This window comes from Thalassophryne amazonica, chromosome 5, assembly GCF_902500255.1.
Source record: "Thalassophryne amazonica chromosome 5, fThaAma1.1, whole genome shotgun sequence".
Lineage (NCBI taxonomy): Eukaryota > Metazoa > Chordata > Actinopteri > Batrachoidiformes > Batrachoididae > Thalassophryne > Thalassophryne amazonica.
The window spans coordinates 98,048,284-98,073,844 of record NC_047107.1 but is presented as its reverse complement, the minus strand read 5'-3'; the positions used below and the strand labels follow the sequence as shown (position 1 = coordinate 98,073,844).

Here is a 25,561-nt window from a genome sequence, read left to right as displayed (position 1 = left end):
CGGAGGTTTGTGCTCTAGTTGTTTTATCCGATTGATTGATTGCACTTTATATTCCTGTTTTTGTATAATTTTATGTGCTTATTAGCTTTTTATTTGTTGTGGTGGTCAGAGTAGGTGGTGACCACACTGACCTGAGTCTGATGGTATTGAAACCGGCTGCTGTGAAGCATCTTGGGGTGACTTTGGTGTTAGCTACTTGGTACTATATAAACATACCAAAAATTTAAACTGATCTGAAAATTAAATTGACACTCACCAGCCTGAATTCTCCAGGAGATTTCGCTGAATGGGCGGAGGCACAGAGCAGTTGTAGTAGCCCATGCCGATGTAGGACCGCCATACCTTGTTTTCAGCTGCAATTTTTTGGAGAGACTCCAGAATCTCATTCTCACCTGTAAAACAGTACAATGATCATCACAGTGTTGCATAAATACAAATTCTTACACTTCATAGGCAGACAACCGATCCCTCCCCACCCCTCAAAGGTAACCATCTGTGTTCAACAATGAAAAAAATGGGTGTCCCCTCCCTCAAGCCACTGCTGGAGAAGCCAAAGGAATATCCACGTTTTACCTGGCTACAGCAGATAGATGGTTACTTGTGAGAGTTGGGAGTGGATCGGCTGTCTGCTTGGGTGGTTGCCACCCAGGATCCAGGTCATTTCCTTAGTGTGGTGGATGTGGCAACAACATATGAGCACAGCACATGCTTGACAGACTTGACTGTGTTAGAACTGGCAGAGGTCTACACTGCCCAAGGGCCCTTTCAGTTTCGTAATGCACTGCCAAAAGATCCAGTGTGCTTTATATTCTCTATTAAGTGGATAAATGACTACGTGACTGTCATAAGATCAGTGTGACAAACAGCTGATCAAACCAGCACATGCACCCAATGTCCTCCTCTACCCTCAAAGTGATGTGGATTGGAAGACAGCAGATGAACAACAAAACAAAATATGATTAGTGGGAGGAAATAAAGCACATTATGGCTGAACAGAGGATAAGAAGACAATGTAATGTGCCTGTTCTTTTAAAATGCAATCCCACTGGTTGCAGCCATATTGGCTATTTTCCCCTGACGACTAGTTATTTAGCCTCATTCCCCACTGTTGTAAGGGAGCTCTGCTGATGCACAAGCAGCCACTCAGATTCCTCTGGCCTTCCCTGGCTGCCTAGCAACTCCAAGGAATGGACAATACCACCCGTTTAAACCGAAAGCCTCCACCATTCCTTCTCTGGGAAAAGGCGACATCCCCACCCCACAGCGCTAAGAAAGCATCTACAAAAAGTGTTTGGGGGTCAGACGATTAGTTCATTTTGAAACAAAAGTTTAGCAGATTATCAATCGGTATGGAATTAACCTGTCTGAGTTTGTTTCAGCTAATGGGGTGCTTTCCCATGTAGTCCTACAGGGCGCAGGGGGGCAAAAACCCTGACTCAGAAGCATCCAGGAAGTCTATTGTTGAAGAGAGAATCCCTCGCTGGCTTTGCACAAGCTGAACAAGCGAAAAAACCTGCCCAGCCTCCAGTTTGTTCCTTCACTCTGACATGTTACTGCATGAAACCTGACAGAATCAAAGGAGGGTCCGACAAGAAGAGGAGGTATGCTGGGAAAGTCAACACATAATATAAATGCATCACTTTTCTTTTTGTTCCCATTTTTCATCTATTAAAGTAAAAGCTTTAAGATTTCTTGTACGCATGCAAAATAATTTCTCTTAAATGTTGTTCAGAAATTTGTTATAATCCATGTAACTGAGTACAAGATAATCTAAACAGGTGTGGTAGACTAAAGGCAGGTGTGGTAGACTAAAGGCCCGGTCACACGGCACTTAAAGTGCAACGAAGCCCAAACAAAACAAGAAACCTGGACTTTCGTTGGTATCATTTAACCTGTTGAATGATATCATTTAAACTGCTGAAAATTTTTAACGAATGCCACCAAAACCTCAATTCATCCGCATTTTGTTTTTCTGTAGTTCTTGGCGGTTTTTATCATTTGCTTAGTTTTCGTAACGTTAGCATTTAGTTTAACTTCGTTTGACCAGCTGAATGTTCTCACACAGTACAGAAGGTGGTTTCTGAGCACTTTTGTGGGAGAGAGATGCAGCTGCTTCCTACGCTGGTGTGCGCAGCATGGGGCTTCTGCCACTGCATGTGATGTGGCGAGCACCGCAGTTATGACATGGTGCTGGCCAGGAAGAATTTGTCGGCCTCTCTGCCAGCGCACGGCAGTCCGTGATCGTGGTGTTGTTCCAGTGCTCCGCGCACCAGAGAAAAGAGTTGCTGCAAAAACTGTCCGGCCGGAGCTGCAGCATTCTGTCCATGAACTCTGAAGGGCTTGCGGTCCTCCAGCCTGTGCAGAGACAAGAGCCAACTGGCCTTTTCAGTCTGACAGTTCAAAGGTTTTGAGGAAGTGATCCTTGATCACTGTGTATTTATTCACATCAGGGGGGCTTTAAAGGAGCGCGATCAGCCTCGTTTGTTTCCGTGGAACTATTTCGTGTCGTCTGATGTGATCTGAGAGCGAACTGCGCCTCTGTTTATGCAAACCAGGTGGCAGTTTACAAAAGTGTGACTTTTAGCCATCAAGTATGGAAAAGGTTTCAGCAGCTACAAAGGCGGGTCGGCCTAATTTTTTTAGCTATATATTGTTGGAACAAGGAATTACACATTTTCAACAGGCTGTCGTGCAACACTAATGTTACTATCACTGCAGTTGCCATTGTTTTTGTATGTTAACATTTGAGGGACAATATATTTACCAAATTTGCAATTGTACATTTGCCATCATTTTGCCCAATGATCACGTTCTCACCACTGTGCCAAACTAATTAGAAATAATAAGAAACATGCAAAAGACATTTCTTAAATGTTTCAAGACAAATACCATAACAATTTAAAGGTCTGTCTAAATCAGGGGTGGGTAATCATGTGCCATGATGGCCAAGACACTGCAGATTTTCCTTACAACCAATCACCTCAGCAGGTGATTTCATTCATGATCAGGTGTCTCAGCAGGTGATTTTATTGAGAGTCAGGTGTTTATATTCATGGGAGAAGCTCATCCTGCTGAGGGGATTGGTTGCAAGGAAAACCTGCACTGTCTCGGCCCTCGCTGCTCACCCCTGGTCTAAACAGAATAAAACCATAAGGCATGTTATAAAAGCGCCTACATAGATAGAAATAAAATGCAATGCTAAAATACCCTCAGCCAGCTCACATTGTCTTCTTTATAATTTGCAGTTGTTTAATTGGTATCTGAGTGCAATATGACATACATACATATATATATGTATACACACACATATTGCTATTTACATTAATTATTAAGATCCTATTGTCTTTTTTTTTTTACTTTTTATTTCTTACAAGTAGAACAGTACTCAAACAGTATGGGATCAGCTCACAAGGGACAGGAGGGATTATAGTTTCAGATCACATTTTCATTATAAGTGAAAAGAAAAAATAAAATAAAATCCATTCAAATATATAACTTATCCACTTGCACCATTTCCTATTATTATTCCTATTAAGTCATTTTTTCCAATCACACAAATTTCCTGTTCTATATCCAACCATTCTTTTTGTCTAAGTGGGTCTGAGGCAAGCCACTTTCTTGTTATGGCCTTCCTGGCAGCTGTAAGAATTTTTACCAGCTAATTATCCTCTTTCAGTACTACTTTACCTATATTTCCCAAATACAGGGTGGAGCAGTCCTTGGCAATCCTATATTCTTTGGGGAAAATCAGCAGCATGGCCCCTACTGGAGCAGACCAGCAGTTCACAATGCATACATGACATAAAATACAAAAATACCTGGTGTGTCTCTGAGGTAGGAATAAATATCAGGATATTGAACATCTGGCCATTGTGTGGGATCATTTTTCCATCATCCAGCTTCAAGTTATATACGGTATACGGACGAGATGCGAGTCCTGCTGCTGCTAATTTGGCTTTATATCGCTCCCGAGTGATATTACCCAAACCCTCTGAATAGGTAAAAGACACATTAAGGTCCCAACAACAGAAATATAACAAAATTGAAACAAATAATTACTTAAATCTGGAATTTAAGAGCAAATACCACTCCCACATACACAGTGTATCTCTGTGGTAAAACAGTCGACAGCCGCGCATTTTCATACCAGTGACGGACCTAACGCGAAAGTAAACTTGCTGTGATGTGGCCGCGACCAACTCAATATTTATGCAGAAACGAAGCAGACTTAGCAGCTAGCTAGACCCGCCAGTGCCATCACCGCGCTATCATCCACAAGACGTCTTATAAATAACTCCAGAGGTGTTATCAGGTTATAAAAAGTGTTTTCAGTTTTAAAAGTGTTTATTTCTTGTTAGCTTTTACAGAATATATAAGAAACATGTTATATAAACACAAACACATTGTTTCCTGCGACCGTGAGGCAGTCAGAGTCGGTGGACATTTTTAAGTCAAGACTTAAAAGCTATTTTTATTCTCTTTCTTACGAATAGCTTTTTTTTTTATGTTTTTTTAACTTGTGTTTTTAATTATGTATTTCAATTTTTTTTATTTTTACTTATTTTAAATTTTACATTGAACTGTTCTGTGTGAGGCACCTTGAGGCAGCTTTTGTTGTGATTTGGTGCTTTATACGCCGATTAAATTGAAATTGATGTAAATGAAGCGGTTTTACAGAGACTTGCCACTGATATCAGAGTGCTGTTCCACTCTGATTTGCTGTCACCCCTGCCACTCAAAAACAGAACAGAATGAAACCGAATGTGACTTCTTAACCTCTTAAAGTAGGTCAAGATTAGCCATCTCTAAACTTGTTCAAAGTCTGTGTCCCAAGAATCTTCTTTGTGAATTTAACAACTCTGGCAGTAATAGGACAAGACTTATGCTGAGCACAGACAGATAGAGAGACAGACGGACGGAGCCGATGCCCATATTTGATGGCCTTGGGTAAAAAAAATTACAAACTGGTGACAATTATTATAAAGTACACTGAGGATCAAGAGTAAAATGCAACACACTAAGTACCCTGAATTTTATTTCTCTAAAAAGACACTCCTAATCATTTAAAAAGGATTCATACGATAACACTAATCCATTGTATAATGCACAAAATAAAATCTACATTTTTTTTTATGTCCGCCATGATGAAGCAAATACTCCTTTGCCAGCCCCAGTGGAAAATACATCATTTTTCACACCCACAATCATTGTGCGTTGATTTGTAATTTCAATTTGAACTAATTACTTCCATATTTAAAATATTCTCTTAGTCTTGAATGCAAGTTAGCATTATTACTGTATTAAATATTTTCATCAAACATGTACAGCTGTTTAGTCCTGCCTTTGAACATAATTTGAGTCTGCCTGGAGCAAACTAGCATCATAAATAAAGGCAGAGTGTGGGTGCGGTAAGCTTGCTGGCACTTGTTAAAGACGTAGTGGTAAAGAAACTCACATTATGTCCTTGGACTTAAACTGCATTAAAAAAAAAAATTTCAAACAGTGAAAAAAGTTGTGCAGAATTACAGTGAAGCCCTGTAATATGAGAGGAAATCATCTGTATGTTGTGTAGTTTCCCTTTATTTTTATTTTATTTGAACTTTCCTTGTTGTTCATTGTACAACCACCAAGCAGAAAAAAGTTGAGACTATGGAAAAAAGAAGCAGTGATTCTTACATGTTCTTTGTCTTTTATTTCATTGTAGACAGACAGTATGAACCCAAGATATTTCATGTTTCATGTGATCAACTTCATTTAATTTGTTATGATGCATCTTTTGATGCATTTCAGGCCTGTATTTCACATTCCAAAAAATGTGGGGCACTAAAGCTTTTACCACTTCATAATGCTGCCATTCCATCTCACATCGCTTAAAACATTCAGGCATTAAGTACACAAGTGCTTACAAATGATGTTCAAATGTACAACCCCAATTCCAATGAAGTTGGGACGTTGTATAAAATGTAAATAAAACAGAATACGATTTGCAATTCCTCTTCAACCTATATTCAATTAAATACACCACAAAGACAAGATATTTAATGTTCAAAGTGATAGACTTTTTTGTTATTGTGCAAATATTTGCTAATTTTGAAATGGATGTCTGCAACACATTTCCAAAAAGCATTTGATACAAAGTCATTCCAGCAGAAGGATCCTTTGGAGACACCTAGTACTAAAGACATCCAGTTGTTCCTTAGGCCCCGGTCACATGGCACTTAATGAAGGGCAACAAATCCCAAACTAAACAAGAAACATGGACTTTCATTGGCATCATTTAAACTTTGCACAGCTTTGTTCCTGCAGCTGGCCCTTCTTCAGTTTTTTAAACTGTCAAAAAATTTGAACGAATGCCCCTGAAAACCTCAATTCAATCCGTATTTCGTTTTCCTGTGGTTAGGGCTGTCACGATTAGGAATTTCTGGAGATGATTAATTGTCAGACAAATAATTGTGATTGACGAATATATTGTCTATTTTTTCCCCTTCTTTATAGTCTACTATCATAGTATAATTAGCTTTAATGAAACACATTCTGTGCTGTACTGAACACTTTGAGTAAGAGCAATTTAATGATGTTTTGAACATCAAGAAATAGACAAAGACATTAGTATCTTCTCCATTCCTTAAGAGGATTTATTGTGATCAATCTGCTGCAAGGGGGCAAGCATTGAAGCAAACTCACTTTCATCAAGAGCCAGTTGACAGGATGCACCAGCTGCTGTTGGACCGGCTGGCGATTGTGCTGGTGTGGTCTTTCCAACTTCGGCGTATTGCTGTGGGTGGTGGGTCTATAGATGTTTCAAATTTGTTGTGTCTTTTTTTACACCAAAGTTTACATATCGCTTCGTCCACATTACTGGGCTCTCCCTTATCATTAGGCTTAAAAACTAAATGCATCCACAGCGATGCCGTGGTATGTGGCTTTGGAACCAGAACCACTCACATTCCACGTTATTATCCTAGCCTCGCTAACCATCCGACCAAGACGAGAGGGAAACGGAGTGAGGCTGCGACATTGCGTGCAGCTGCAGTATGATGGCATCAGATTCTGAGTCATTTTCTGAAACTTTGTGGATAAAATAAATAATTCACGGTAATCACAAATTTGAAAAATAGTCACGATTGGCGAATACTGTAATAATTGTGACTGCCCTACCTGTGGTAGGGCATTGAACGGTGTCAGACCCAGAAGAAAAAGTTGAGGTAATGTAAAAAATAATAATAATTTCTGTGCTTTGAACATGTCTACAAGCTGGATGGCACCAACAATCTTGTTAAGAAAAGAGGACTCGACATTCTACCTGATTGCTGGACAGGTAAGTGAGCCAGACAGTGACCCATAGAGATCACCAGAGATGTTGGCTTAACAACTTGCAAAGTAACTCGAGCACTCCATATCGAATTACCATTTATGTTTGCTCCTCGTGTTTCAGACAAGGTATGTTGTTGTTTCACGTTCTGCCACTGTAGTACTGGTGAATATCTTGAATATTTTAAGTGAATTAAAAAAAACTGACTTCAATTTCCGTGGCAGAGATTTTGATTCACACTCTTCATGTTGTGAGTTATTCATGAGAATCTCATAACAATTTTAACAATTTTCTAAGATTAAGCTCCGTGTCACGTGCATTCACATGAAAGTTAGCAGCCACAGCAGTTTGCTGCCGTACTACAACACAAAGAATATGTAAACTATGAAGTCATTTTATAATTGTAAATGACACTTTTACATATCAGACAGAGACCCTTAAAAAGAGTGTCTCTACTTTACACCCTTTTTTTTTTTTATTAACAACCATCCACAGCCACTAAGAACAGGAAAAATCATAATTATTTGCTGTTATTAACTGTTCTCCCCTGCTGCCCCTGAATATTGCTGCTGCCACAAAGCAGCCCCCCACCACACACAAATTATTTCAAGAATGGAGCCACATTGTTTTTGCTACTCAAACTGCATCAGGAAAGAATTCATCGGAATAAAGAAAGCAGCAGAATTGCACCACGTCACATGCCGTGTACTTCTGCCTTTATTGTTATCAGAACTCTGCACCAGTTCCTCATTATTAAGAACAACTAGGGTCCAAGCATCCACCCATAGTGCAGATAGTTCCACCTGTGGAGAACTGACTGACTTACATGATCTGAGAAGCCAAGGTTGGCCAGTTTGTACCGTTCATTTCAACTACGATACATGTACTGCTGGTTTACCTTTTGCATGACTAAGTGTACTGCTGCTTTTCGTCCAGATTGAAAAAATGAACCTAAACTGAAAAAAAGGCAGTGGATAATGTTCCGTGACTGGTAGAGGACATACTTTGGCTTTTTGTCCGGAACATCCTGTGATTGATCCGGAACAAGCTGTGATTGGTAGAGTACAATGAGGTCATCGCAAAGTGGGTCACTGGGCTTTTAATATTTTTGTGATTGCAGATTTTTTTAATTTTGCTATTTCTAGCCCTACCCCTTCCCCTAACCTTAACCATAACTCCCCCAGACCCCTGTGCCACTCCCTTCCCCTAATCATAAACTAACCCTCTCCCTTCCCCTCACCCAAACCATAACCCCCCAGACCCCGTGTCACCTTCTCATGCTCCAGTCACAGCATGTTCCAGACAAATAACCAAAGTAAGTCCTCTTCCTTTGATGGAACAATACCCACTTTGGGGGAAAAAAAATGGAGCTCAAGTTAAAAATGCTGAGTGCACTTTTAACACTCACACACACACACACACACACACACAAAAATAAAAATAAAAAAATTGGCTGAACTCAATTCAATTTTGGATTTGATTAAATAAATAGGCGGCATGTATCCCCAAGTCAAACTAAATATACCAATGTGGAAAAGCTTCCAGTTTCAGAATGAGGCTCTAAACATGTTTCAGCTTCCAAGAAACATTGCAAATTATGTTAAATTGTATAAGGTTACCGTGAGAATAAAGGTCTGGATTAGGGGTATGAGTTATGTAAAATAGATAACACATTTGGAAATTTTAACAATATTTATGCTTCTGGACTAGCCCAGTGTCAGGGGTCTTGAGCAGCATCATTCCCATATAATCCAAGTCCTATCTGGGAATACTTGAGAGCTTCAAAATGCATAGAACAGATCCCTGCAAATAGTTGAGGTTACACGCTCGCTGAATATAAATCACACACAAAATTGAATTGAGTTCATGTAATGAGGTGTGTGCGTGTGAGGCATAAGGTGTGTTTGAGACAACAGTACTTTTCATATGTAAGGGACAAACTGGAAACTTTAACGCATCTGTTGGCGGCGCCAGGGAATTTTTGTTGGGGGGGCTGGGGTAAAAGATGGAGGGGCGCCACAAAATGTCATCAAAATGAACAATATATAGTAAATTGCTTTATAAATACCAAGGTATATGTTTTAGTCACCTGTGCTCCTCTAAAATGTGGTATCAATGCACACACACACACACACACACACACACATCACTTAGAATGATTCCAAGTTCAGAAGTTTTAAGAGTGGCCGTAATAAATATTTAGGAAACCTAATTTTTTGGAGTATGGAGTTAAAGCTGTCTCATTAATACTTGCAAATGCACAGAGGGTGATTTACAAATATCCTTTGATTTGTACACATGCTTTGTGATCCACAAACACAAATTTCTGATTTGCAACTTGTGTATGGGTTTTTACAAATGTTTATTTGCAAAACTGAAAATTTTGTTTGTGAAGGGTGATTCAGCATTGGTGGATCACCGAACACACATTCATCACTTTGCTCAGTTATGCAATATTGAGACATTCTCAACACAAAACTGCAGTTGAGATCCACAAATATGTCAGTCGCTCTTCACATTATTGGCAGAATTATTGGGGGCTGGGGAGGGGAGCTTGGCTCATTATTGGCTGGGCTTAAGCCCCCACTTGGCGCTGCCACTGTGTTCAACAGGGAGGAAGAAAAACATCCAGGAAGGGGGGGGAAAAAAAGGCAAGTCACCTTATTAGGAAGCGCCTCAGCTGTGATGTAATGTGAACGCTGGAACCAGATTGAACTGGACTTGGGCACCGGAGCTGAAGGCTAGACTTTACACTCCACTTGTCATCCTATGAGCTTTCCATCAGGACATTGGTGCCCCTCGCAGAGTTTCGCAAAAACAACTCCAAATATGTTCACAGGAAGACTTCCGCAGCACACAGTGGAAGCGCAAACCCACATTCACAGCCGCTCACTTTAACTTCATTTTTACGCACGGGTTGGTTTAGGAGTGAAAAGCAGCCACACACTTGAACATTTTTTAAAAAATCCACTTCGATCGAACTGCACGCTGCGGGATGCAAATGAAACATTCAAATTAGGGGAGAAAACAAAAAACTAACTTACAGACGGGATCATCCATTTTCATGCTCCCGTGCATGCGGATGGAGGCTGGGATTGTGTTATCGATCAGCTGTTCGATCGACTGCAAAACAAAGGCGCCAAAATTCATACAAGCATGCACATGTTTCAGGCTTCCAAGAAGAAACTCGGAACTGTATTTAAGCAGCTTACCTCCAGACCGAGCGCGTCCAGCATTTCTCTCTTCTCCCTCTCACCTGGACCGATGTGCCGCTCCGCAAAATCATCGTGTCTGGGGAAAATCCTCTCGATCTGCCTGGAGGAGGAGGCGGCGGCGGCGGCTGCAGACGCGTGCACACGCCGGGTTGCTGTGAAGCACGACTCGTTGTTTTGGATCCGGTACCGAAGTTTCCACAGCGCGCGACTCTGTCCGCTCAGATGCCTGCAAGGCGCGCGCAGATCCAGCGACTTGCAGAAAAATATTCCCCACGACTTTGCGCAGCTCTGCATCTCCGAAAACACAACTTTTGAGTGCAGCCTGCAAAGCAAAAAAAAAATAAGAATAAAAAAATAATAACAATAAATAAATAAAAAAAAAAACTGTGATAACCCTCCCTGGTTTAGTAGTTCCCCTCCACTGATAACCTCCACACGAGACTCTGCCAACTCATTCAAAGTGCAGAGTTTATAATGATGCGCAGTTGCACAATAGCGAGCCAATCAAAGAAAAGATCCTCAGTGACGTAACGACGAGCCCCAGCGGTTTAAACAGCCACTAAAGTCGTGTGGCTGTACTTTTTCTTTCCTGTGTGTGTGTGTGTTTCTTTGTGTACAGTGGATATATGGTGGCAGAGAAAAATTATTAAAGGATTAAAAGGATTATAGACAAAAAAAAAAAAAAAAACTGCCAAAAACCTATTTGTGTGTATATATGGCCCTCTCCTGTCCAAACGGCACCTCTTATCTTATTCGGATAAAATAATTTTGAACACTTCACCATTTTCTCAGTAAATATATTTCTAAAAGGTGATTTTTTTTTATTTAATAATTAATATTCAAAGTTTTCAGCTAGTTGACAGTAGGGCTGTACAGTATGGCCAAATCGCATCTCAATATTGTCATAAATTGTCATGTAAATGTCACTTATGCTGTCCATATTCTTCAGTCGCTTAGGTGGGTAGGGAGAGTTCCCATGGGATAAAAAAAGCTTTTCAACCTACCATCCCTGGTTCTCAAGACCAGGCACCTAAGTGGCTCTACTCTCTCTCTTTAAAAAAAAAAAAAAAAAGATATTTATGTGTACTTCAGTAAACAAGAGTAAAGTTCCACCTTAGATTTGCAATGTATAATAGAAGATATACCTTACTGAATTTTCATATCAATATGATAAACAATATGACTACGATTTGACACAAAGTGCAGCAACAGTGAAAATTAAACATTTTTAAACAAAACAGTAATAATACCACACTCATTTTGCACTCATCATAAGGTTAGGATACTGTGACCTCCAAAAGTATTGGAACACTTGGAATTTCACACATTTTAATTTGTTTATGCCATTTTAAATACTAGAAATACCAAAAAAAAAAAAAAATTAAATTTCTAAAATGATCTTCCTCAAACTCAAACTGAAAGCAAATCTCTAAAACTTGATAAAAACCTGTAAATAATCAGTTTTATTGCCAGTTTTCTTTAGACAAGTCAGGGGATGGAAACATGAACATTTCCAAGTCACTCATGTCTTGGACTTTATTTACATAAATTATGAAGAAATACAAAAGTTTCTTTTACCAAAACATCAAATCTAGGCTTTCATCTCAAATGTACTTTCTGTCAAATTGTAGCTGAACTTTCAGGTCTTCTTTTTAAGAAAATCCTCATCTACACCGCTTCATCAGGAAGCTGGATTTTAGATTTTTAATTACTTTATATCAAGTTGTAGAGATTTGCTTTCAGTTTGAGTTAAGGAAGATAATTTTAGAAAAAAAAATGTATTTAAAATGCAATAAACAAATTAAAATGTGTGAAATACAAAGTGTTCCAATACTTTTGAGGGCAACTGAGAAACACTGAGAAGCAGCATCTTACTTCTTATAGTGCAGCAGATAAGAGAATATTTAGAGTGGAATCCTGCAAATGGTGTTACAAACATCAAATATGACACATAGACATGAACACTTTTTTAAAAATTAATAAATAAAACTGACTGGCCACTTGAATTTTCAAGAGGCAGCCAGTGAAGAATTACACAGGGGTCAAAATCAGGGGTAGGCAACTTGTTCCAGAAAGGGCCAAGGTTTTCTTTGCAGCCACTGAATCCACCAGGTGATTTCAATGATTAACTGATTCCATCTGCTCAAAGTGATATTAAGCAGTGAAATGACCTGATGCTTCAATCATATAGAAAACTACACCACATTATTTGCCTGATCATAAAGATTACAAAAAAGGTATAGTTTGGACAATCTGTGACTGAATGTTTTGGAGTTATGAGGTAAAAGCAGGAAGATTGGTGACAAAGGTCAGTTTCAGTTTGTACAGGGGTCTAAAAGTTAAAGTTGCTCCATTAATTTTGCTCCAGCTGTATTTGTGCTGAATTTGATGCTTGTATCACCATTTGAAGGATTGTTACAGTTATTCGTTGCACTAATAAGTGCTTGTCTCCTGCAAGCACTGACTGCTGCGCACACAGATTCAACAAAGTCTACTCTCTGTAAGAGCAGCGCTGCGCTGTGTCACACAATAAGGAGCAGCACCCCCTTGTATTGTGGTTTGTCAGCCCTCTACCTCAGGAGATTTTGTTTTATGTTGTGTTGAGTGATTTTTTTTTTAAACAAAAATGTTGACTGAGATAACGCATTTTGTTGTCACGTACAATGTTTGGCGACATTCTATCCTAGGTCTTTTGGATCCTTTGGATCTATGAAGCTTAAATATAAAAAAGTATCAGTATCGATTGGCCTGTATTTACTTGGTATCGGCTCAATACCAAAATTCCCGGTATCGCCCACCTCTAATCTGGAGCAAACATTTTTTTTCTTCCAAGGTGGATTAGAACTTTTTGTGGTACACAGCACAAACTACTGGACAGGAGGAACCTAGCAGTCAATGTGACTCACTGATTTGAAAATGCAGTCTTTCAACCAGGTGTGTGGTGCTGTGACATGTCAATCATCTGTGTCCAATCAGATTTCAGGAGAGTCCAGTGAAACCCCGGCCTCCGCTCTAACTCCATTTCCTGTTTCACTGTGACTGAGAATTCGGCACTTCCTGTTTTGAGTGTAAGCTTGCCACTGAGTTCCCACGAGATTCCATGGGATCTCGTCTGTCAATCCAGGAAGTGTTTCACATTTGAACATTTCCTGTTTTACTGTGGATTTGAAAATTGGCACTTCCTGTTTAGGACACCCTGTACCATGAGTGAGCTTTGCAATGCTGCGCGATGCTTTGCTCATATTATTATTTTAAATATTTTAGAAGTGCCCCTGAAATTGCAATTGAAATTGACATCAAAATACTGCAGGCTACAATATAACTCAATATCCATGAATTGCAAATTTGAATAAATATGCCCTCACATGCTAAATGTCTGTCATTAGACGCTATATTATTTTAGGGAGGAATGATTAGTGCATATTTGTCTCAGCATTTAGCTTGATGTTTGTAAAACCGCCTAAATCAGTTCTGCATTTTTAAAGGTTTAAAGTGGTCTCACCATTTTCTTACTTATTTATATCTGTTGTCAAGTGTCAATCATATCGACTATGATGTAGCAGCAGAAGGATCATCTTATTTGACCATGTGGATCTTAGATTTACATCCTCTGTTGGACATTTCTGACATATGCAGACAGACGCCTGTTGTAGATGCCAGTGATTCTGCAGTGCTGACTTTCCTTCTGGCCCTGGTTTCATCGTTACAGTTTATGATGACAGACTGTCCATTTCTGAGTCCTGGTGATATTTGTGTCACAGGGACCTTGTTTTGTTTTTTCTCTATTTTTGCTGTGCTTGTCAGTTGCATGTGTAGTTGTGCTGTGATTTGCCGTGCTTTTTTTTTTCTTTTCATCATGTGATTGTTGTGTTTTGGTTATTTTGCACGTGTGTGCTTTTGCATGTTTTAGTTTTCTGAACCATGCACCATGAACTTCTACCATTGGCCACTGTGACCCACAGACTGGGTTAAAAGCACAGAGAGTGTGGGTCTGGCAGCAGGACTTGGAGCGGGGAGGCGCGCACGAGAGGAAGCCTGACACAGGTACGGACGCCGACGCCAGGTGGAGAGACAGGACAGAGAGAGACACACGTACAACGCCCGCTAAACAGTTAAGAGAGGGACGTGTCTTAGACTGCTCGTGTGGAGACGCGGATTGCAGCCGGAGGCGCAGGGGATCGAGAGGACAGGACGCACGCACGCACAACACTCTCTATATGGTTAAGTAAAAGGGACGTGTCCCAGACTCTGTGTGTGTGTGTACCTTTTTGAGATTGTGCGTGGCCCTCAGCCCCTCCCTCTGATCTGTACAGCTGGCTGTGTGTGGATGTACGGAGGAGGGGAGACTCGGACCGTGGCCGGAGGCGCAGGAGACGGAGAGGACGAGATGCATGGGCAGCGCCCGCGAAGTGGAGGTCTGACCTGAGTCCCGGGACTACTCGGACGTTGCGAAGCATTGTCAAAAAAAAAAGGAGGGATAATCTTTCAGCTCCCCACTGTCACCGCCCAGCTCTCTATTTTTAAAGCAAGATCTTTGTGATTTTATTCTTTTTGACTGAGGCTTTGGGTTTTTTCTTTTTCTTTTTATTATTTTTTTTTTTTTTTACTGGTTCTGGACATTTTATATTGACTTTTTGTAGTTTTAGCTTAATACTATAAACTGTTTTTAATTTTGCCAACATTAGCTTGGGCTGTTTCTTAGAAGTTGTACTTGGTGATTAAAGGACCCTGACTGGTTCGGCAGGATCACCAGTGCTGCTGCTAAGAAATGGACCCAGCTCAACCAGGCCCCAGTGCAGCTATTAATGCAAACTTTATGATGCCATGGTTTATGGGGGGCTGTATGGATTCCAAAATTTAATGGGGAAGCTGCAAAATTTGGGGACTGAGGAGCCCAGGTGGAAGCAATGTTGAGAGCGCAAGGTTTAAATCCACAGCAGCAGGCAGATTTTGTTTTGGGAGCCTTGAACGGGGAAGCCAAGCAGGAGCTAATGCTAGCCAAATCAACTGAAAAGGACACTGGGACTAAGGTATTGGCTTTTTTTTTTTTTTTTTACAAAACCTTTACGCTAAGCCAGCCACAAAAGCAAAATTACGTGTCAATTTTTTTTTTAACTGTAAACAGACGGCTGGTGAATCAATTAACACTTTTATTTTGCCTCCAAAGTGTTTTCTAGGTGGCAAGATGCTGATGTAGATGGGACTGGGGAGGTGGACGACCTGGTTTTGGATCAGTTTATGGTTCGTCTCATTAAAGGGCTGCTTAAACAGGAACTTAGTCGCCAAATGCGGCGTAGAGATGATATGACTTTTAAAATTGCTTGTAAAGAGGCTTGCACCTTGGAGAAAGAGCTTGAGGAAGAGGATGATGTGCTGGTGTCAAATCGTGTCGCAGCCTACGCTCCATCTAGGCCAACCACCTTTGACAGTGAGAAATTAAGGGAAAAGATGTATTTTGAGCTGAAGGAGGAGCTGTTGTGGGAGTTAAGGAAGGAGATTAAAGGGCAGTTAAGGGCTATGTCATCTGCAATAGTAGAGGATATTAAAGCTCAGCTTCAAGTTCCATCTCCAACCCCACAATCTCAAATGGGACATCCATGAGCAAGGACATCCTCTTATCAGTGGGATGAACAAGGGAGGCCCATCTGTCGAAGCTGTGGCACTGCGGGGCATGTTCAGTGGCACTGCGGGGCATGTTCAGTGGCACTGCGGGGCATGTTCAGCGCCACTGCTCTCAGAGATCTTCTAGGCCGCAGGATTTTTAGCCACCCCTGCAGCTGAGGGCCAAGCAGTGGGGGCGGTTATTTGAGAGCCCAAAGCACACTCAATACAGGCCCCAGAACCTGCTGCGGCAACAGACCCTGAGTCAAAGATGGTCCTGGTTGGTGAGCGTCCTGATGTGTTTATTAAAGTGAATAATTGTACAATCCCCTTTATACTTGATACGGGGTCACAAGTATTTTTGAGCCAGGCTTTGTTTAGGAAATATATGGAAGGGATCAAATTGACTAGTCCTGCAGAGGTTCCTTGGCTAACCCTGCGGGCTGCTAATGGCTTACAGATTCCATATATTGGCTATGTGACTGTAAATTGTGTGGTCGGAGGAGTTGACATCTATGGAAAGGGAATTATTATTGTGGAAGATGGATGTCTTGTGTCAGAGAAGGGGATCATTGGCATGAATATTATTCAAGATCTTTGGTCTTCACTTACTCAGGGCAACCACCCGGGGCTAGCAGCCTTCAAAACCACTCTGCCTTCAGCTGAAGGGAAGGTGTGGACCAAAGCTTTCACCAAGTGCCAGCGGATCACCATCAGTGGGCCCCGACCTACAGTGGATGGGGTTGCCAGACTTCCACACCAGTTGCCCGTGACCATCCCCCCATACACGGAGATGGTGTTATGGACACAGGTAAATGATATTCCTACCTCCGAAGCAGTGATGGAGAGTGGCTGGTTGGGCGGACTCTGGCCACTGCAAAAGATGGACGAGTACCCTGCCGGTTTTGTAATCCCAATCCTTATCCAGTAGAGGTGCCTCAGCGACTACCATTGGCCAGAGTCACCGAAGTGGACCCAGCGGCGATTCAGGGGGAGCAGGACCTTGTGCTAAACAGTGTGGCCCCTGATGTTATAGAGGTGGCAGTAAGGCGTGTTGCTGATATAGCTGAGACACAGAATGACTTGCACCCAGTCATGTCTTTGCAGGGGAGTGGTTTGACTGAAGCGCAGCAACAGGAGGCGACTGAATTGTTACTTCGCTGGAGGTCGGTGTTTGCACGCCACGAGGGGGGATTTTGGATGCACGGGAGTGGTCAAGCACCAGATCCCCACGGGCACAGCTCCACCAAGCCGGGAGCGTTATAGACCGGTGCCCCCGAGCGTGTACACAGAATTGAGGTCCCTGCTGAAGAATATGCTGGAGGGTGGAGTGGTACGGGAAAGTTCCAGCCCATGGGCAGCACCTATTGTCGAACAAAGATGATTCTCCAGCAATGCTGCTTTTGGCCTGGAATTTGGAAGATTTGGAGAAGTGGTGCAGCTCTTGTCCTCAGTGTGTGTGTATAATAAATCTGGGCCTGATGGCAGGGCCCCATTGAAACCTATTCAGACCTCCTACCCTTTTGAAGTGGTCGGCATTGATTATCTGTCCCTTGGTCACCCGGGAGTCACCCGGGAGACAGGTATCAATACATATTGGTGATGACTGACCTATTTTCAAAGTATGCGGTTGCAGTCCCTACTCGGGACCAGTCCGCAGATACCACCGCCAGAGCGTTATACAGTAATTGGATTTTGACATTTGGCTGCCCAGAATGAATACTCTCCGATTGTGGAATGGCCTTTGAGTCATCCTTGATGAAACAGCTTTGACAACTGTATGGGTGCCATAAGAGTAGAACGACAGCATACCATCCCCAGGGGAATGGTGGTTGTGAACAATTTAACGGTTCATCCAGGCCGAGGCATCGGTGGCGGCGATACATCCAGGCCCGAGGCGTCGGCTACATCCGAGGTTAACAGCGGCTACGTCCGAGGCTAGCAGCGGAGGCATCGGTGGAGGCGGTTCATTCAGGCCCGAGGCATCGGTGGCGGCGATACATCCAGGCCCGAGGCGTCGGCTACATCCGCGGCTAGCAGCGGCTACATCCAGGGCTGGCGGCGGCTACGACCGTGGCTGGGGCGGCTGTGAACGAGGTTAGCAACGGGGAGGGTTGGGGTGCGGCTACCGGACCTGTGGTGGTGGAGGCTACTGGTGAGAATTGTTTTTGTAATCAATAGTGGCCATACTGAGCCACGACAGTCGGCATGGCACCACCCAGGAAAACAGATAAACTCGAGGAAGATATAGAGGAGATAAAGACCTCATTAAACCATATATCAAAAGACATGTCTAATCTAGACAAACTGATGGTGGAAATTAAAGAACTCCAAAATCTGGTTAAAGAGAAGGACAAGATCATTAAGAAACTTGAACAACGTGTAGATGAACTTGAACAATTTACTAGAAAAGATGACGTTATAATATCTGGACTAGAAACAAGGCATCGGACATATGCAAGGGTGGTGGATTCTGGTGGAACCAGTGGGGAGGATGCACCACCTGAAGAAAGACAATCATTGGAACAACAAGTTACAAACTTTTTATATCAAAAAGGTGTTGTCATCCATCAAGATACAATATTAGACTGTTATACTATTCCAACTAAAGATAGAAAAAATAAACTATCTAACATTGTTATACGATTTACAAGCAGAAAATATAAATATGAATTATTAAGACAGGCAAAGAATTTGAAAGGAACGAGTGTCTATATAAATGAGCATCTAACAAAAAAAAATGCAGATATTGCTAGGGAAGCAAGACTACTAAGAAAACAGAAACATATTGTTGCTACATGGGTCTGGAATTGTAGGGTGTGGATTAGAGTGAAAGAAGGAACAAACGGTATACAAATCAAAAACATGGAGGACCTTACGAAATACAGACCTGAATAGACAATCAAATATAACATCTGTTGGTAATTGGACCAACAAAAAATCAGATCAAACATGGAAACAGAGGATAAAATATATGACATAGACACTAATATTGATGAAAGTATATTTGACTTAAAAACGATTGGTTGTGAGTATTATACGGTAGAACAGCTGAATAGTGAAAAAATTGCAGAAGATACCCTGTCACTCATACATATAAACAGTCGAAGCTTGTATTGTAAAATGTCACAAATAAAAGATTATTTAAATCAGTTTAAAAATAGATTTAGTATTGTTGCAATCACTGAATCTTGGCTTAAAGATGATCTCATGGATGAAGTTCAAATGGAGGGATATGAGCTGTATTTTGTAAACAGAAGATATAAAAAAGGCGGTGGTATTGAGCTGTATACAAAAACAGATCTGATGTGTACAATTGTTGAAGAAATGACAATTATGAATGATGTCATAGAAATTGTAACAGTGGAACTTCTACATGAAACATCTAAGAATATTTTAATTAGTTGTGTATACAGAGCACCAGATTCTTGTGTTGTGAAATTTACAGATAAAATAATTGAATTATTCCATCAAATTAAAAACAAAACGCTTTTTATGTGTGGGGACTTTAATATTAACATAGAAAGCTCCAGCTGCCAAAGATCAAGTGATTTTGTGAATACAATGTATAGTTTGGGGTTATTCCCCTTGATAACAAAACCAACCAGAATTACATCGCAAAGTGCAACGGTAATTGATAATATATTTACAAACAGAACAGATGAAATTATCAAGAATGGGATCTTCATGACAGATATTAGCGACCATTTACCAATTTTTTCAATATTTAAATATAAAAATAGGTACAACAAAAAAAACTGATATAAACTTTAAAAGAGATAAGTCAGTAAAAGCCTTAGAGGCATTAAAATATGACCTTAAAAATCAAAACTGGGAAGAAGTTTATGTCAGTGATGTTAATGTAGCATATAACTCATTTATGAAAATATTGATGAAATCATACAATAAAAATTGTAAATTAATTGAAATTAGTAAGAAAAGAGTAAATAAACCATGGCTTACAAAGGGAATAAAAAATGCTTGTGCAAAGAAAAACTATTTATACAGGTGCTTTTTAAAATTGCAAACAAAGGAATCAGAACATAAATACAAAAAATATAAAAATAAACTAACAATAATTAGGAAACAAAAAAAAGATTATTACAGTGAAAAACTAAATAAGAGTAAAGATAATATGAGGGTAACATGGGGAATTATAAAAAGTGTGATTGATAGTGATGGAACGAAAGAAACTATTCCCAATTACTTTAAGGAAAATAAAGAGATATATGATATAAAAGAAGTTGCAAATGGGTTTAATGATTATTTTTCAAATGTAGGGTCAAGTCTGGTGGGAAATAAACCAATAATAGAAGATAAATTATGTACATTGGTAAATACAGTCAATAGTATTTTCCTGGACAATGTGGAAAAAGATGAAATAAGAAATATTGTAAAAAACTGTGTAAGCAAAAGATCAACTGACCATGAAGATTTAGACATGACTGTAAAAAGTATAATAGAAATTGTTATTGAACCATTTACTTATATTTGTAATCTGTCTCTGTCAACTGGGGTTTTTCCAGATGAAATGAAAATTGCTAAGGTAGTCCCATTATATAAAAATGGAGACAAACATAATTTTTCTAATTACAGGCCAGTATCATTGCTTCCGCAGTTTTCTAAAATTATGGAAAAAGTTTTTGTAACAAGATTGGATAAATTTATTGAGAAACATCATATTTTAAATAATGCTCAGTATGGATTCAGAACAAAACATTCGACAGCTATGGCAATTATGGAACTAATAGAGAAAATATCAACAACAATAGATAATAAGGATTATTTTGTAAGTATTTTTATTGACCTGAAAAAGGCTTTTGATGTTATAGACCACTCAAGATTGCTCCACAAGTTACAACAATATGGAATAAGAGGTGTTGCACATCAGTGGGTAAAAAGCTACTTAGAAAATAGAAAACAGTTTGTTCAGATAAATAATACCAAATCAGAATTGTGTAACATTATTTATGGAGTACCACAAGGATCGGTACTTGGACCCAAACTGTTTATTTTGTATATCAATGATTTTGTGAATGTATCCAATGTGCTTGGCAGCATTTTATTTGCTGATGATACAACGCTGTTTTACTCTGGATCAGATATACAGGAAGTAGCACAAGTGATAAATACAGAGTTGGAAAAAGTTAAACATTGGTTTGATATAAACAGATTGTCACTAAATATTAATAAGACAAATTTCATATTGTTTAATGATAGAGCGAAAGAAAATAATGTGTCATTACAAATAGATGGAATGGATATACAAAGGGTAAAAGAAATGAAATTTTTAGGAGTCATGATTGATGAAGATCTTACATGGAAGTCACACATAAATTACATAAAAGGAAAAATAGCGAAAGCCATTGCTGTTTTGCATAAAGTAAAATATTCATTAAATAGTTATGGTTTATTAACATTGTACAATTCATTGATTGTCCCATATTTAACTTACTGTGTAGAAATCTGGGGATCAACATATACAACCTTTATTTATTTTGCAGAAAAGAGCTTTAAAAGTGATTAGTAACAGTGGTTTTAGAGATTCATCTAATCCATTGTTTATTAAGTATAGGGTACTTAAATTTCATGATTTAGTTGATTTGAAAATATTACAAACGATGTACCAAGTTAATAAAAATACTTTACCAACAAACATTCAAAATATGTTTGAAAAAAGAGTAAGTAGTTATAAATTGAAAGGAATAGAAGTCTTTAAAAAACCAAGATTTAGAACCAAAGTAAAGGAAAGGAGTATTGCAGTAAATGGTGTCAAATTATGGAACAATCTTAATAAAGAAATTAAAGAATTAAGGTCGCTTAAATTATTTAAAAAACATATTAAATTAGATGTATTAAGTAAGTATGAAACTATGAAGTAAGTCAGTGGGCTGCAAGAAAGTAAAAAAAAAAAAAAAAAAAAAAAAAAAAAAAGTAAACTGTTAATAATGTTTGGAGTGTCTTAAGTTTAAATGTAACCTGTCAGTGATGTAATCTATTAATTAATGGTCATAATTATGAAATGGGTCAGTGGTATGTGACAAGTTAAAGAAATGCAATCTGTTAAATAATGTTGACTATGATGCTGTATATTGAAAGATTGTATTGTTAAAAGGGGCAGAAATCATAAGACTTGTTCTTCTTTCTGCTCCTTTTCATTCTGGTATTGTGGTGCTTTTGTTTTTTGCTTTTCTGTTTTTCTTTTAAATGAATGAAATAAATATTAAAGAGAAGAAGAGGAGAGAACCAGACCCTTTTACAGTTGCTTAACTCTCTTCAGGAGACCCAACAGCGGTTTTGGCCAGATAAATTGCCAGCCCTGGTGCAGGGTTATAATAACACCGTTCACAGCATGACAGGGATGACTCCTCATTACGTTGTGTTCAGTAGACACGCACGGCTACCATTGGATTGGTTCTATGGTCTGGCCCCCACCATAGACGCTCAGAGCTTAGAAGGATGGGCCAGACACCACCAGCAGGCCCTGCGAGGGGTGTATAAGACTGTAAAAGAACGGACAGTTCACCGTCAACATCGGGACCAGACTAGGTACAATCGACGGGCCGCCCTCCCGCCGCTGTTGCCGGGCGAATGGGTATTGGTTTGTAATTTCCGCCGGAGGACCCGGGGAAAGCTGTCCACCAAATGGTGTCCGGACCCATATGTGGTGGTCTCTCAGTTAGCAGAGGACCACCCAGTCTGTTGTATTCATCCCGAAGGTAGGGAGGGCCTAATGCTTACATACCATCGTAATAATCTCCGCCCTTGCCCTTTTGATGTGATACAGCAACCAGGTGCTGAGCCAGAGGACAGGCCAAAACAATCTCAATTACCACCTCCCACTCTATGGACTCCTAGATTGATTGTGGCCCAAATGACTGCCCCTCCGCAGGAACCACCTGTGAATCCTATTCCACTTGGCCCTCCAGAACAATCTCCACAAGTAAGGCGCTCTCAGCGTTCAAATTTGGGCACAGTACCCCTCAGATATCGGGTATGATTGGCCGGGACGACCAATGTTAGAGGGGGAGAATGTCACAGGGGCCTCGTTTTGTTTTTTGTCTTTTTTTTTTTTTTTTTCTCTATTTTTGCTGTGCTTGTCAGTTGCATGTGTAGTTGTGCTGTCATTTGCCATGCGTTTTTTTTCTTTTTTTTTCATCATGTGATTGTTGTGTTTTGGTTCTTTTGCACGTGTATGCTTTTACATGTTTTGGTTTTCTGAATGAAGTGTAGGTGTTGTTGGGCTCCACCTTCATTGCACCATGAACTTCTACCATTGGCCACTGTGACCCACAGATCGGGTTAAAAGCACAGAGTGTGGGTGTGGCAGCAGGACTTGGAGCAGGGAGTCGCACACAAAAGGAAGCCTGACGCAGGTGTGGAAGCAGGACGCCAGGTGGAGAGACAGGCTGGAGAGAGACACGTACAACACCTGCTAAACAGTTAAGAGAGGGACATGTCTTAGACTGTTCGTGTGTGTGTGCGCACGTCTTAGTGAGATTTATGCTTGTCCCTGAGTCCTCCCTCTGATCTGTACAGCTTGCTGGGTGTGGAGCACAGTGAAGGAGAGATGCGGATTTCGGCCGGAGGAGCAGGGGATCGAGAGGACAGGACGCGCGCACAACGCTCGCTATATGGTTAAGTAAAAGGGACGTGTCCCAGACTGCTTGTGTGTGTGTGTACCTTTTTGAGATTGTGCGTGGCCCTCAGCCCCTCCCTCTGATCTGTACAGCTGGCTGTGTGTGGAGGTACGGAGGAGGGGAGACTCGGACTGCAGCTGGAGGCGCAGGAGACGGAGAGGACGAGATGCATGGGCAGCGCCCGCGAAGTGTAGGTCTGACCTGAGCCCTGGGACCACTTGGACGTTGCGAAGTATTGTCAAAAAAAGGAGGGATAATCTTTCAGCTCCCCATTGTCACCGCCCAGATCTATACAGAGGCTTCTTTCTTTTTTTAAAGCAAGATCATTGTGATTTTATTCTTTTTGACTGAGGCTGTGGGTTTTTTCTTTTATTTTTTTTTTACCGGTTCTGGACATTTTATATTGACTTTTTGTAGTTTTAGCTAAATATTTATTTTAATTGTGAATAAACTGTTTTCAGACACCCTATGGACACCCTTGTTCGAGCACAAGGGTGTCCATAAGTGCACGTGGCACCAGGACACCCTGAGCTGGAGGTCGATGATCGACTTTGTAGTCGACTCATCTGACCTTCGGCTACGTGTCTCGGACACTCGAGTGAAGAGGGGGGCAGAGCTGTCGACCGATCACCACCTGGTGGTGAGTTGATCCGCTGGGAGGGGAGGAAGCCGGTCAGACCTGGCAGGCCCAAACGAATCGTGAGGGTCTGCTGGGAAGGACTGGCGGAACCCTCTGTCAGCAAGGTCTTCAACTCCCACCTCCGGGAGAGCTTCTCCCAGATCCCGGGGGAGGCTGGAGACATGGAGTCTGAGTGGACCATGTTCTCCACCTCCATTGTTGATGCGGCTGCTCGTAGCTGTGGTCGCAAGGTCTCTGGTGCCTGTCGCGGCAGCAATCCCCGAACCCGGTGGTGGACACCGCAAGTAAGGGATGCCATCAAGCTGAAGGAGTCCTACTTATCTTTGTTGGTAGGTGGGACCCCAGAGGCAGCTGACAGGTACCGGCAGGCCAAGCGTGCCACAACCCGTGCAGTCGCAGAGGCAAAAACTCGGGTCTGGGAGGAGTTCGGAGAGGCTATGGAGGACTATCTGTCAGCCTCGAAGAGATTCTGGCAAACTGTCCGGCGCCTCAGGAGGCGGAAGCAGCTCTCCACCAGCACTGTTTATGGTGCGGGTGGGGAGCTGTTGACCCTGACTGGGGATGTTGTCGGGCAGTGCCTCTGGATTGGCAGACCGGGGTGGTGGTCCCTCTGTTTAAGAAGGGGGACTGGAGGGTGTGTTCGATCTATAGGGGATCACACTCCTCAGCCTCCCCGGTAAGGTCTCTTCCAGAGTACTGGAGAAGAGAATTCGACCGATGGTCGAACCTCGGATTCAGGAGGAGCAGTGTGGTTTTTGTCCTGGTCGCGGCACACTGGACCAGCTCTACATGCTCCATCGGGTGCTTGAAGGTTCATGGGAGTTTGCCCAACCAGTCCACATGTGTTTTGCGGATGTGGAGAAGGCATTCAACCGTGTCCCTCAGGGCACCCTGTGGGGAGTACTCCGGGAGTATGGGGTCCTTTGCTAAGGGTTATCCGGTCCCTGTACGACCACAGCAGGAGCTTGGTTCGCATTGCCAGTAGTAAGTCAAACCTGTTTCCAGTGCACGTTGGCCTCCACCGGGGCTGCCCTTTGTCACCGGTTCTGTTCATTATTTTTATGGACAGAATTTCTAGGCGCAGCCAGGGTGTAGAGGGGGTCTGGTTTGGGAACCACAAAATCTCGTCTCTGCTGTTTGTGGATGATGTGGT

At 41.3% G+C, this 25,561-nt stretch overlaps 1 protein-coding gene across 1 annotated transcript in view; it reads right to left on the bottom strand.

Annotated features, from left to right (window-relative positions):
- Positions 1–10,937, bottom strand: part of gldc (glycine dehydrogenase (decarboxylating)) — a 69,153-nt gene extending 58,216 nt beyond the window's left edge. Inside the window, exons 1-3 of the mRNA XM_034170947.1 lie at positions 10,525–10,937; positions 10,357–10,435; positions 257–392 (exon numbers count right to left, since the gene is read on the bottom strand). Of these exons, the coding sequence (XP_034026838.1) occupies positions 257–392; positions 10,357–10,435; positions 10,525–10,821 (512 nt within the window). The 5' untranslated portion in view covers positions 10,822–10,937. The remainder of the gene's footprint in view (positions 1–256; positions 393–10,356; positions 10,436–10,524) is intronic.
- Positions 10,938–25,561: the final 14,624 nt, after the last annotated feature.